Consider the following 12,028-nt stretch of genomic DNA (forward strand, 5'->3'; position numbering starts at 1 on the left):
AAAGTCTAAATCAAGACTAATGTTGCCTCTCTGTTTGTTTTCAAGGTTGAAATGCAACAGGAATATTTGAAATTTACTCAGTTGAATTGTAAGTTTCAATTCATCTAATCCCACAACACAGAATCAACCAACGCAATCAGTGACTGGTTTTTATTTGTTCCAGGACACATGGAATAATAACATTTGGTACAATACAGTCTCATAGTTGTTGTGCATTTGAATAGTGTTCCAGTCGCTGCTTCAGATGCAGATTTGCACATGAAGCAGTCAAGCATTGCTGCATAGAAATCTCCCATGATAGTGTGGCACAGTTTTGCACTTTCAAGACAAGATGAACGTTATCAGCCCCTAAGGGTGAATGAGGTACAAACAAGAGGAGAGCGCACATGTATCGGCCTACAGCCTGAGTTCTGTCGGGAAAACAAATTAATTTTGTGGTGATAAAGTATTCATTTATGCACGTATGATGTGTAAAAGGTGTGAATACATACAAAATGTGCACATATAAAAAGTTAATATATAGATCCAGTGTTTTTCTGAGACGTGTTGGACAGCTGTAAATGTTGACCGATACAAATCCTTGCAATTAATCAATTATAAAGTCTATAACATAACTCAGGTCTGTATTGATAATATTGCCAATTAGCTATCATCCTCGTCAATTCTTTCTTATCAACAATAACGCCTTGCATTGCAAGTGTCAGTAGGCAATGCCTTGGTAACTCATCCCCTGAGATTTTGACCTTAAGTAATATTTAAAGCTTAATTATGCAAGATCTTTATGTAAAACTACACCAGTCTTATCAGCCTAAATCATAAAGTGGGGCTGCATTCAGGCTTTTTTCCCGGTAGGCCCACTCAGTAAGAAAGAATCTACACAAGCAAAATTACTATGATCCTAGACACAATACATTCATATTAAATGTTCTACTCTGCTGTGTTTGTATTTGTTTCAAGTGTGAGTTCTCGACTAGGCTTTCAAAAGGTAGTGGTGACCGCCAGCCAGTTCCCAGAATGGCAAATTGCTGGTGGATCATTAATGAATTCCTATAGAGCTATGCTTGATGGGGAAAAAAAAAAAAAAAGCACCACCACCAAAAACCATTTGAGTGAAATATCATTTTGACATGATTTATGCAGTTACACTGTGCTACAGGGTGGAATCATTCAAGTCAACGATAGGTGTGTTTAACTGGAATACTACATGGATCAAACAGTATGTAAGATGTAATATGCTCTGAATCTAAAGTGCATCACTTGTGTTGGCATGGACATGCGCAGTAGCCCTCGAGGTAGCGGTGGATAATCAAAGCTGAAGAGGTAACGGACGAACGGATGAATAGATGAGTGCAAATCTTCCCTTCCAGTCATTCACTGTATCATGTTGCGATCCCTGTTAAGACCTGGAGCTACAGTTTATCTACTGCAGGGAGAAAAAAACAGACTAGGAGGAAAAAAGGAAAAGGAAGAGAATGGAGAGAGGTAGAAGCGGGGAGAAAAAGAAGGATTATTAGATTATTAACTAGCACAAAGAAAATATTGTGCAGAAGTATTTTAGCACAGTTCTACACTTCTGTCACCAATCTAAAAATAGTGAAGAGGGTGTGGTGAACAGAGGTAATTATAGTCCTTGTGGAGAAACTATCATGTTTGGTTTACTCCTCCAGGAGTTTCATTTTCCCTCCTCTCTCTCTCCCAGTCTCACTGTCTCACGCGATTGTTCTGTGACAGCTGATACTTGACTTCTCATTTTGTAATCTTTTGTTCTGGCAGAGCGGTTACCTTTCACTTCCTAGTGCTACTGTGCAACTAGTCCATGCACACACACACAAAACACACAAAACACACTTGTCACCTGTCAGGTGTCATGTGTCAGCTGTCAGACGCAAAATCCTGGGTTACATAAGGTTTACCTGCTGGAGATACAGTGTGTGTGTGCGTGTGTGTACACATATTCATACCTGGGTGCTCAGAGTGTAGTGGCACATTTTGGAAAGCTACGCTCGCTGCTCTTGCCCTGCAGAGGGATCAGAGTCTGGGCTTGGAGGCAGTACTTGGTCTCATGGTTCAGCTCGTTCAGAATCAGCCGCTTGGAAGAGCAATCTATCTCAAACACCTCCTGTTGAAGAGAGGGAGAAGAGAGGAGAGAGAGGAAGAAGAGAGGAGAGAGAGGGAGAAGGGAGGGAAGGAGAAGAGAAGAGAAGAGAAGAGAAGAGAAGAGAAGAGAAGAGAAGAGAAGAGAAGAGAAGAGAAGAGACAATAAGGAGTTACACCAGTGTCAGACAGTTTTACTATCACACAAGTACTTAGGCGATGTTTTATATTGCCGCTACCCGCATTAAATGCCTTGTGTAGGACTGTAATGCGTAGAGCTGTGTGGAACAACCTTCCATTATATATTGTACAGTCTAATGGCAAATTGAGCTTTAAGACAAATGAAAAGATTATACTTAATGAAAGAATATTAAGCTTGTGTTATTAGTCACATCTTAAGTGCTTTCCCCCATATACTAATTATTATTAGTAGTAGTAGTAGCACTGGAAGTACTTCAGTGTAATCTGTACATAATGCATTACATTCAAGTCTTAACCTTTATTTGTTCTCTGTATATCTGTCAGTTGTAATATGCTTAATGTTTCTCATGGACTCCAGGAACAATAGCTGTTACCATGGTAATAACTAATGGATCTGGATCTGAACAACAAACAATATGGAGATGGAGGCAGGTCAGGAGAGGTTACTTAAAGGATAAGGCCGGTGTTTTTTAATGCATTGCTTACTGTCAACAAATCCGATGAAAATAACGAAATCAACAATGATTTTGTTTTGCCAACAAGTCTCGTCCATGCTGGTGCCCAATGAAGCCTCATGTCCCAGCAGCCATAGAACTCCATTGTATTAAAAAAACGTCAAAGAGCCATGCCGTTGCTCTGGGCAACATATTTCATCATCGTGATGCACCGGGCCAGCCGACTTTTCCTCAAACAACTTAATAAGCCTGCTGTAAACACTTCAGGAAAGTAGTTCCGTAGCACCGAAAATAGTCCCCGGCGTAATGAAGAATTAGTTCCCATTTGAATTTGATTTGCTAATAACTACAACAGTCTGACTTTTCGTGGTAACAGTTAGCGATTTTTAAAATTGAAACTATGTCTTTGTGAGCTGTATTTCAAGGTTTTTAGCTTACAATTGGAGTCAATGACTTCCGGGTTGACAGCTAAAAACGGTACGTGGGAAGTCAGAAAGTAACGGGAGTAGAGCAAACACATTGTTGATTTTGTTATTTTCATAGGATTTGTTGATGGTAAGCAATGCATTAAAAAACACCGGCCTTATCCTTTAAGCAACAAATGGTTGTGTGTGTGTGTGTGTGTGTGTGTGTGTGTGTGTGTGTGTGTGTGTGTGTGCGTGTGTGTACCTCCTCTCCACTGGTGTGTATGAGGTAGACTTTGCAGCATAGTCTGTTCTGCATCTTCTGGGCAAGCGAGTGGGGGGGCTTCACATGGACCACAATCCCTTTCTCTGTTGCGTTCAGCCTCACTGCAGGTGCGCTGATTTTAGCTGCAGAGATAAGTTTTTAGTTTTGTTTATTTGCACAATGATACAGCATAAAAGCACAAGGGCATGACAAAGAAACAAACATGAGAAAACAAATTCTCAAAGAATAAGTATGTACCACAAGCTTTTGAGTGTGTTTGTTAGGGTTCAGGGTCAGTTATGATATGGTAACAGATTTCATATTTCACTGAACATTATGTTAAAATGTAAGTTAACTGACCAAGGTGAACAGGATTATTGATCACATTATATCACAGTAAGTCATTTTTCAATTTCTCACCTCACAAAGCAGCAATTATATGACAAAACCTGTGTCGTTTTCAAGGGTGGAAGTAATGAATTACAATTACTCTTGTTACTGTAATTGGGTTGCTTTTTGGTGTACTTACTTGAAGTAACTTAATTATACTTTGTTGAGTATTATTATTATTACCTTTATTTAAACTCGAGAAAATCATTGAGGGCTGGCCCTCATTTACAATAATGTCGAGTATAAAAGATATAAAATAATAATAAAAATACAATAAAAGAAAACAATCAATTCAAACAAGTATATAAGTACAGTTAATAAAAGATACAAGATACAAAAAACAATCAATTAAAACATGTATGTACAGATAATAAAAGATACAGGATACAAGATATAAAACAAATTAAAACAGGTGCAAACAGAAGTTAAGTGATTAGTGATCATAGATTTAAATTGTCCAAGGGTTACTAAAGTATCAGTTTTTAGGGTGCTCTGCAAAGAGTTCCAGGCGGTCGGAGCATAAAAACAAAAAGCAGATCTCCCAAACTCAGTACAAACTCTAGGGACTTGCAGTGAAAGCCAGTCATTAGACCGAGTATGATGTGGTCCAATCTTTTGAAGTCTGTAATATTGCTTTTACTTAAGTATGTTTTGGCTAAAAAATTTACTTAGCTAATTGAGGAGCCATTATCAGTTAACTTACAGAATCAAGGTTGAACTTTCTGCCCTTTTGTCCTTTTTGCATTGCATAGAAAAAAATTATGTAGCAATGCTCTCTTTTGTAAAGAAGCAACTCGGTAACTTTTACTTTGAGTACAGTTTAAATGAGCTACATTTGACTTTAACTTAGTAGATTTTTACACCAGTAATTTAACTTTTACCTCAACAAATGTTCAGCAAAGTAACAGTACTTCTACCTGAGTAGGATATTTTAGTCCTCTTTCCACCGCTGGTATTTTCAAATAAAGACCTAGTTTAATCATCAGTGTCTGTGTAAAAACGATGTATTCTTCTATGTCTACTTAAATCAATTTGGGGAAGTGAGGAGAGAAAGAGAACAGGATGCAGAGGAAGAGGAAGGGGAAGAGGAAGAGGAGTGGTGTGAACTCACTGTTCCAGCGGGGGCTGAACCGGGGGGACAGCGCCCAGGCTGACCTGCTGGAGGGCAGGGAGCAGGCGTGCACTCTGGCGTAGTACCATTCTCTGAGGTCAGAGGTCAGGGAGCTGAGGTCGCAGTGGTGCTTATGGATCCCCTGACAGCCTTCCACATCCAGCCACTGTGTCTCGCCATAACTGAAGCACACACACACAGACAGGGATGCAGCCGTATAAACACACAGATTTATAACAAGTGAAGAGGAGTTTGAGGAGTTTTCTGTACAGAATGGGTTGTAGCAGCATGTACAGTGACATAAAGCTAGTCTTATTGGTGGTGTTAATGTTCCAATACAGTTTAACACGGAAGCCAGTAAAGCTATCATAATCAAAAGCTGACAGTTTGTTCTTTTGTTTTATATTCATCTTTGGATGTAAAAAAAAAAATATATATATATATATATCTACAGTATATATGGAGTCAAACGGATATATCATGAGTCAACAGTTAAAAAAAAAACAGGCTCAGTGTCCTCATGCTTACACTGTTAAACATATGTCAGAATTACCTGCTTATGCGTGTGTGTGTGTGTGTGTGTGTGTGTGTGTGTGTGTGTGTGTGTGTGTGTGTGTGTGCACTCACATCTTCCACTGTACGTCGTACTGCACTGAGGTGTTGTTGGAGGGCGGAGTCCAGTGCAGAATGTTCTCATAGTCCACAGAGTTAAACCTCACCTTGACGGGGGGAGCCAGGAACACTGGAACTGAGGGAAGGATTGATTATGTATTGGTTTATGAAAGGGTGGATGGATGGATGGATGAGAGCATCAGCTGAATATTTGAAATGTAACTGATTGGACGGTTGGTAGGAATGTAGGTAGAGTAAACTAAATTTGCTCCGCAGCCAGTAAAAAAAAAAACCCCACATAGTATACACATACAACAGTAAACACACAGTAAATAAATGAATACAAACAGCAACAACATCACCTAATGAGGGCAACTCAGAACTAGTTTGGATTCTACTGGCCAACATAATTCAGTAGCTGCCGGGACAAAAGATTTCCTGCAGCCACTGGTCCCACATTCCCTTCATTTCACTGTCACCATCAAACACTTCTTCATATCTGTCTTGTCAACATTAAAACTCCTCAGTTTTGTGGACAAACTACACAGCAGGGCGATAGTCATTTACGTGTATTATTTTTTGCCACTGGGACTACAGTAGATACCTTCTATAATCGAGGGACTCTCTGCTTCTCTAGTGATAGTTGGAAAATAAAAGACAATTCCAGAGTTTCCTTGCACAGTTTTTCAAGACCTTGCTGTTGTTGAATAACAAACCCATGATTGCTTATTGATGTCCTTAGTCAATTCTTATTCTATTCTATTCTTCATACTTCATTTTGTCAGTTTTTAAATAAAATTTGCTTGTTATCATCAATTCAGACAGCAGAATTGTCACAAAATCTTAAAATCACCATATCATCACAATATGATTCACTTAAAGATGATAAACAATAGTATTGAATTATCACCTAGCCCTACTCTATTCTATTGCTTTTGATTTTATTCTGTTCTATTGCTTCCTATTCTAGTCTAGAATGTAACGTGACATCATGCCTCAGTAACTAACACAATATAAGATGTTGAGCTGAGGAAGATAATCAAATTTTAAAGATAATTTACGTGCTTTTTTGCTTTTTCTTTTTTTTTATGCTGTTATCATTTGGTGTTCCTCAGATTTCCCTTGGGGATCAATTAAGTATTAATTATCACCATCCACGCCACACAGCATCATGCAGTATAAATACCTTGCTCTGTGAGACAGACAGACAGACTCCCCAGCAGCGAGGCTCCGAGCAGCAGACAGGTCATGGTGTTGATGCTGATGGTGGAAGACAGACAGACAGACAGACAGACAGACAGACAGACAGACAGACAGACAGACAGACAGACGGTCGGTCGGTCGGTCGGTCGGTCAGTCGACAGCGTCCCGCTCTGGACTGATGCTCACTGCACTGCAGCTTTTAAACCTGCCGCATACTTCCTCTTTTTATTCCATGATGCTGGAGCATTTATGATTTTTCTGATGAACAAATACGACAGCAGCAGCAGCAGCTTCACTCCTATGTTACATAATTTTGCACAATCATTGTGTTTTTGCTTTTGTTTTATTATTATCTTTACCAAAATACAGTACAACAAAGCATTGTAATTTTTTATGGCATTGTTTATGGTCATGATAAAAAACAAGTACAAAGTTGCAAATTAGAACTAAACCCTCTACCTGACTTGCTATTTTAGGTGGGAAAGTGCTGATAATCAAAATTTGATTACTTTTATTTTCTGTTAACATATAGGTCTAATAAAAAAAAATAACTTTCAGAATATCAATTTTCATGATATCAAATCATGGCAAACACTGAATAACTTTTTTTGTGTTCTAGCACTGCTTTCCCTCAACAGCACAGTCAATGTTTTTTTTTTTTGGTTTGTTTGATTTAGTTTTTTTACCTTTATTTATCCAGGCAACATTGATTTAGCACGCTTGCTCTTTTCCAGCAATGTGCCACTACATACTGACAGACACTTGTGATGAATGATGGCTATCTGCAATCCAAACATTGTACTGGAAATAGCAACAGCTTACTGGAAACTGTGACACAGCGTTGTATAACTCATGCTTCATTTCAAAAAAGTGACACTGCATCAAGATGCCTCAACCACTTGTTACTGTATGAGTGTGTGTGTGTGTGTGTGTGTGTGTGTGTGTAAAAGCGGATCTTTTATCTACTTTTCCCTTACTTCATGTTTCCACTTTGTTAATTATTCATTACATAAATAATTACAATACAATAATTTAATTAATTGTTAAGATTTTGTACAATAACTGTATTCACAGCTACTGATACTTTGACCTATTGTCAACATATTGTCCTGCATTAACAGGACAATATCCCAACCCTGACTGTGCATTTACAATTCAAACCTTTACCAGTTGGTTGGTATGTAAAATTTTAACATCAAAGGATTGTTGCCTGGATTACACTTAGACTGGACTTGTCAAGCTTGAAATAGTTTGTGGGGAATTGTTTTTATCTCTCTATCCTACTCTAGTTCCAGTCCAATATATCCGACAGTTACCTACAGTATAAGCTTACAACACTCATATGTGATGCCTGGCTTCATAGTTCTGTTGTGTCTTATATTCAGTGCTTCAGTGTAAAAATGGTGTTTGTAGCCAACAAAACCCCCTTAAACCTCCCTTGTCCTAAAAAATTAACACAAATTAGATGACCAGACATTCTGACTGATCCCATGTATTTCTTGTAAATCCATCTAAACTGCAATAATGATTTGCGAGAACTCAAAGCCCCTCGGACACATAATCAATAGTGAAGTCAGGTAGCTACCGTTACTGGAAGCAGAAGGTTTCCCTGCTCCCACACACACACTGAGCAAAGAGGAAGGAGCCATATATAGGCACAGACAGACGTCCATGAGCACACACACACACACAGTCTCACCTGTCACTCAAACCACAGGGTTTAGAGGAACGACAAGGATTGCGTCAAATGTCATGAAGCGAATGTCTGCTTTTTCCCTTACAGCGTTTAATGTTGCCATTTAAACAGAAGGTCAGTCCCACAGTAAGAACTCAGATTCTCACGTGTTTAACTTCTCTGAAATACCAACTTCCCTTCTTTAATGGGTAGCATTTCACTGACCTGAACACACTTCGGTGAAAACAATACAAGATTTAGGATGCTCGTCTTTGGGGTGTGCCGTGCACGTGCTCCTGTCTATCACGTGACATCCCTTCTCATTTTCCCATTCGTTCTGTTACAACTGTACACCATCAAATTAAGCTGAAAATGCACGAAATGAATAATCTTTATTGCAATGTAGACACGGCAGAACAGAATAAAACCATAAAACTGAAAAATCACATTAAGTTGAAACTAAACTGCCATAAACTAAACAAATTCATTTTGTAACAAGAGAAATTTAAGGATTCAAATAGTACAGAAATGGGCGTTAAAGCAGCACAGAGACAACCATTAAATGACAGAAGTGACCGGTAAATATGGCAGGATAATGAAGAGCTGGATATCAGATGAGGTATAACCAAACTACAAGGGATTCTGGTGCCTGCGTTCACAATGTTGGATGCATTTCCCAACATGATTTGCAGCTAAAGTCCATGATGCACTTGAACCGTTTCATTCCAACATTCATTGTAACAGTTACATTGGAATATTATAAACGTTACCTCTTTTAGAGAATCCTTTATGTAAACAGGTAAGTTCCATTGAGATCGAGATCTCCTTTTCAAGCAAGACCTGTGTACATACATAAACATAAAAAAAAAACAAAATAAAGTCCTTTGTTGGGTTCTAGTCATATGTCTGAAATGTTAAGCAATGAATCATCATGTAAATTTTGTTAGCATTTTGGGATGAATCCCTCTCTGATCTGGCAGCATTACAAAGCACCTAACAAGGTGTGAGCAACACATGGGCAGCCAGAGGTTTGAACAGCTATAACTGATGTAAGCATAATCAATAGCCAGATACTGTGATGATCCCCACGGAGCAGAAATGGGTTTTTGACTGAGGCAGCGCGTTCTGGCACCATTATAAAGACCAAGGGTCCAGAGGATCACTCAGAACCGTTATGTCACTGGTGATTTGCATTGACTTTTCCCTTTTGGAATGAGTGGACCAAAAAAAACATGTGCAAAAAACAAACAAAAAACAACAACACCATAACCCATTACAGAGTCACCATCACTGAGGAGAGGCTTTATGCCAATTGTTCGTTTCAACCAGACCCTATTAAAACATTATGAAAATGCATAAAAATGAGGCACAATATAAAGGCTAGCAGACTGTGTTATATTACAGCAGAAGGAGAGGTTTCATACCCATCCAGAAGGCTTACATAGCATTTAGGATTTCTTTTGAGTTGGTCACTGTTGACTACATACATACATAGATTTGTTTTCGGTAGAGTATATTAAACTCTGCAGCACAATACATATATGGACAACAGCAGACACTCCACACATTGGCAGTAAAAACTCACTCATGTTAGTTTTTCATGAGAAAATTAGATCAAAATAGTGCAAATGTGCTATACGCATTACATATGAAGAAATTAAAACAGTGCTGAACGTTTTCTATTAAAGATTTTAAAAGTGCAAATAAGCAAAAGAAAAGCATTAGTATTTATTCAATTATTCAGTATTTTTTACAACTATATATAACAACACACCATATTCACTGACTGAATATTTTGACCAAGTAACCCAGTACTGTACAGTACAGACCCAGTAACTGTTGAAACATGAATAATGCTTGCGTGTGTATACGTGTATACATGATACTGTATAAGTAAACACTTACAGAAGCTGTATGTTGAATGAATCTATGAAGAATGTTTAAAGCTGTACAAGGTGGAAGCTATATATCGTTTCACGGTAGTGATTTTGGGCTTTTGAGTCTCAAATGTCAACAGCTCATCTGTCCAAGAGAATATTTACATCATCTTCCCAGTCTCCAGGTCAATTTTGGGATGAATGCCTTTCTGAATAAGAAGAGTAAGACGGGCAAAGTTTATGTCCACTGAGGACTTTTTTAAAGTCCTTAGTTGACAAATTGATTTTGGCATTGGGAAGTTATTTAGTACTGAGAGCAAACCCATTGAAACTGAACAAAAACCAACCTGCCAGTGGCTTTGAGTGGAGTTGGGTCTGTGTTATGATCGTGTTTTAATAAGCAAGGCACCAATCAGGTTTTCTGGGGCCGATTCTCATTGCCAATTTTGTAACGGTGTGATCGGCTGATCCCCGATCTGCATTTAACCCAGACTTTCTACTAACAACTAACTAACATGAACGTTTACACGTTAAACAGATTGTTGTTATGGCTGCCTGACATATAGCTGGCTATCCATGTGTAAATAAATCACAGGGGGGGGACAAATAACTAACCTGTATATATCTAAAGTGCTTTGTGTCAAAGATAACATAACTTAAAAATATAAACAGTGCTACACTGTTCTGTTTGTTGCTTGCTTTTGTCTACAAGGTGAAGAATAGAAATGAGACTCCTTTTACAGAGAAATCAGCTGTTCTGCCCCTCTGCATCTCTCTGTGCTGTCAGTCTCTCCTGTATCTTTACATCGTTACATTACAGCCTTTGACATTATTATCTGCTCTGTTTTACTGCTCAGCTCCTCTGGTCCAGACTGTCCTGCTCCTCCTCAGGACGAGTGCTTTTCCTTCTTTGAAAATATTTTTCAATATTAATCTGGATTGAGGGAGCAAACATTCAGAGTCAGAGTTAAAAAGTTAATATTAACGTTATCGGTCCACTCAGCGGATACTGACTAGCAGCTAGGCTATACAGCGTGCTAATCTCAGAAACTCAGCTGTATTCCGAGTAACGTTAACTGTTAGTTTAGTTCTTTTCGGGAATTCAGTCGGCCGTCTTCTTGGCATGGAAAAAAAATCTCCCTCACGTGTGTGCAGTGGGAGGTGAACAGACGGGTCCGGGGAGGGAGGGAGGGAGAGAGAGAGAGAGAGACAGAAAAAGAGCGAGAGAGACAGAAAAAGAGAGAGAGCGAGAGAGAGAGAGATCGCGTGGAGCAATTAGGGACTGAGCGAATCAATGCGCTACACGCAGTTCTACGATTAAATAGTGAAAAAAACAACATTTGTGGGGTCACTGCTGATATTATGGCGGCCCGCCACAAAGTTTTCTACGTGTGGGAAACCCTGGAGGGGTAACTTAGAGCGAGGGGAGATTGTCCACTAGTTAATCGATCGCGGATGGCGTCGTTCTCTCGGACGGATAAAAAAATACAAATAAAAAATGCTGAAATGGGTCACCAAATATACTTTGGCAGCCGTTAATATACCTGGGCGGCCCGCCAAGTAAAGTCTGCAGCCTAACTCCCTGTGGCACATTTTCACCTGACCAAAAGTGGTGAACAGACCGACCGACCGACCGGCCGACAAAAGCCGCTTTTCCACCGCATGGTACCGGCTCAACTCACCTCGCCTCTACTCGCTTTTGGTAGTACCACTTGGTTTTCCACTGCAGATAGTACCCCCT

General features: G+C 39.2%; 1 protein-coding gene across 1 annotated transcript; it reads right to left on the reverse strand.

Annotated features, from left to right (window-relative positions):
* Window positions 1–149: 149 nt before the first annotated feature.
* il22ra2 (interleukin 22 receptor, alpha 2) lies at window positions 150–6,814 on the reverse strand. Its single transcript, XM_071906598.2, has 6 exons — window positions 6,719–6,814; window positions 5,548–5,668; window positions 4,921–5,102; window positions 3,420–3,562; window positions 1,962–2,119; window positions 150–1,444 (listed from the first exon to the last, which is right to left on the reverse strand). The coding sequence occupies exons 1-5, from the start codon at window positions 6,780–6,782 to the stop codon at window positions 1,970–1,972; spliced, it is 660 nt and encodes a 219-aa protein (XP_071762699.2). The 5' UTR covers window positions 6,783–6,814; the 3' UTR covers window positions 150–1,444; window positions 1,962–1,969.
* Between the last annotated feature and the right edge of the window lie 5,214 nt (window positions 6,815–12,028).

The sequence above is a fragment of the Centroberyx gerrardi genome, chromosome 15 (assembly GCF_048128805.1).
Source record: "Centroberyx gerrardi isolate f3 chromosome 15, fCenGer3.hap1.cur.20231027, whole genome shotgun sequence".
Taxonomy (NCBI): domain Eukaryota; kingdom Metazoa; phylum Chordata; class Actinopteri; order Beryciformes; family Berycidae; genus Centroberyx; species Centroberyx gerrardi.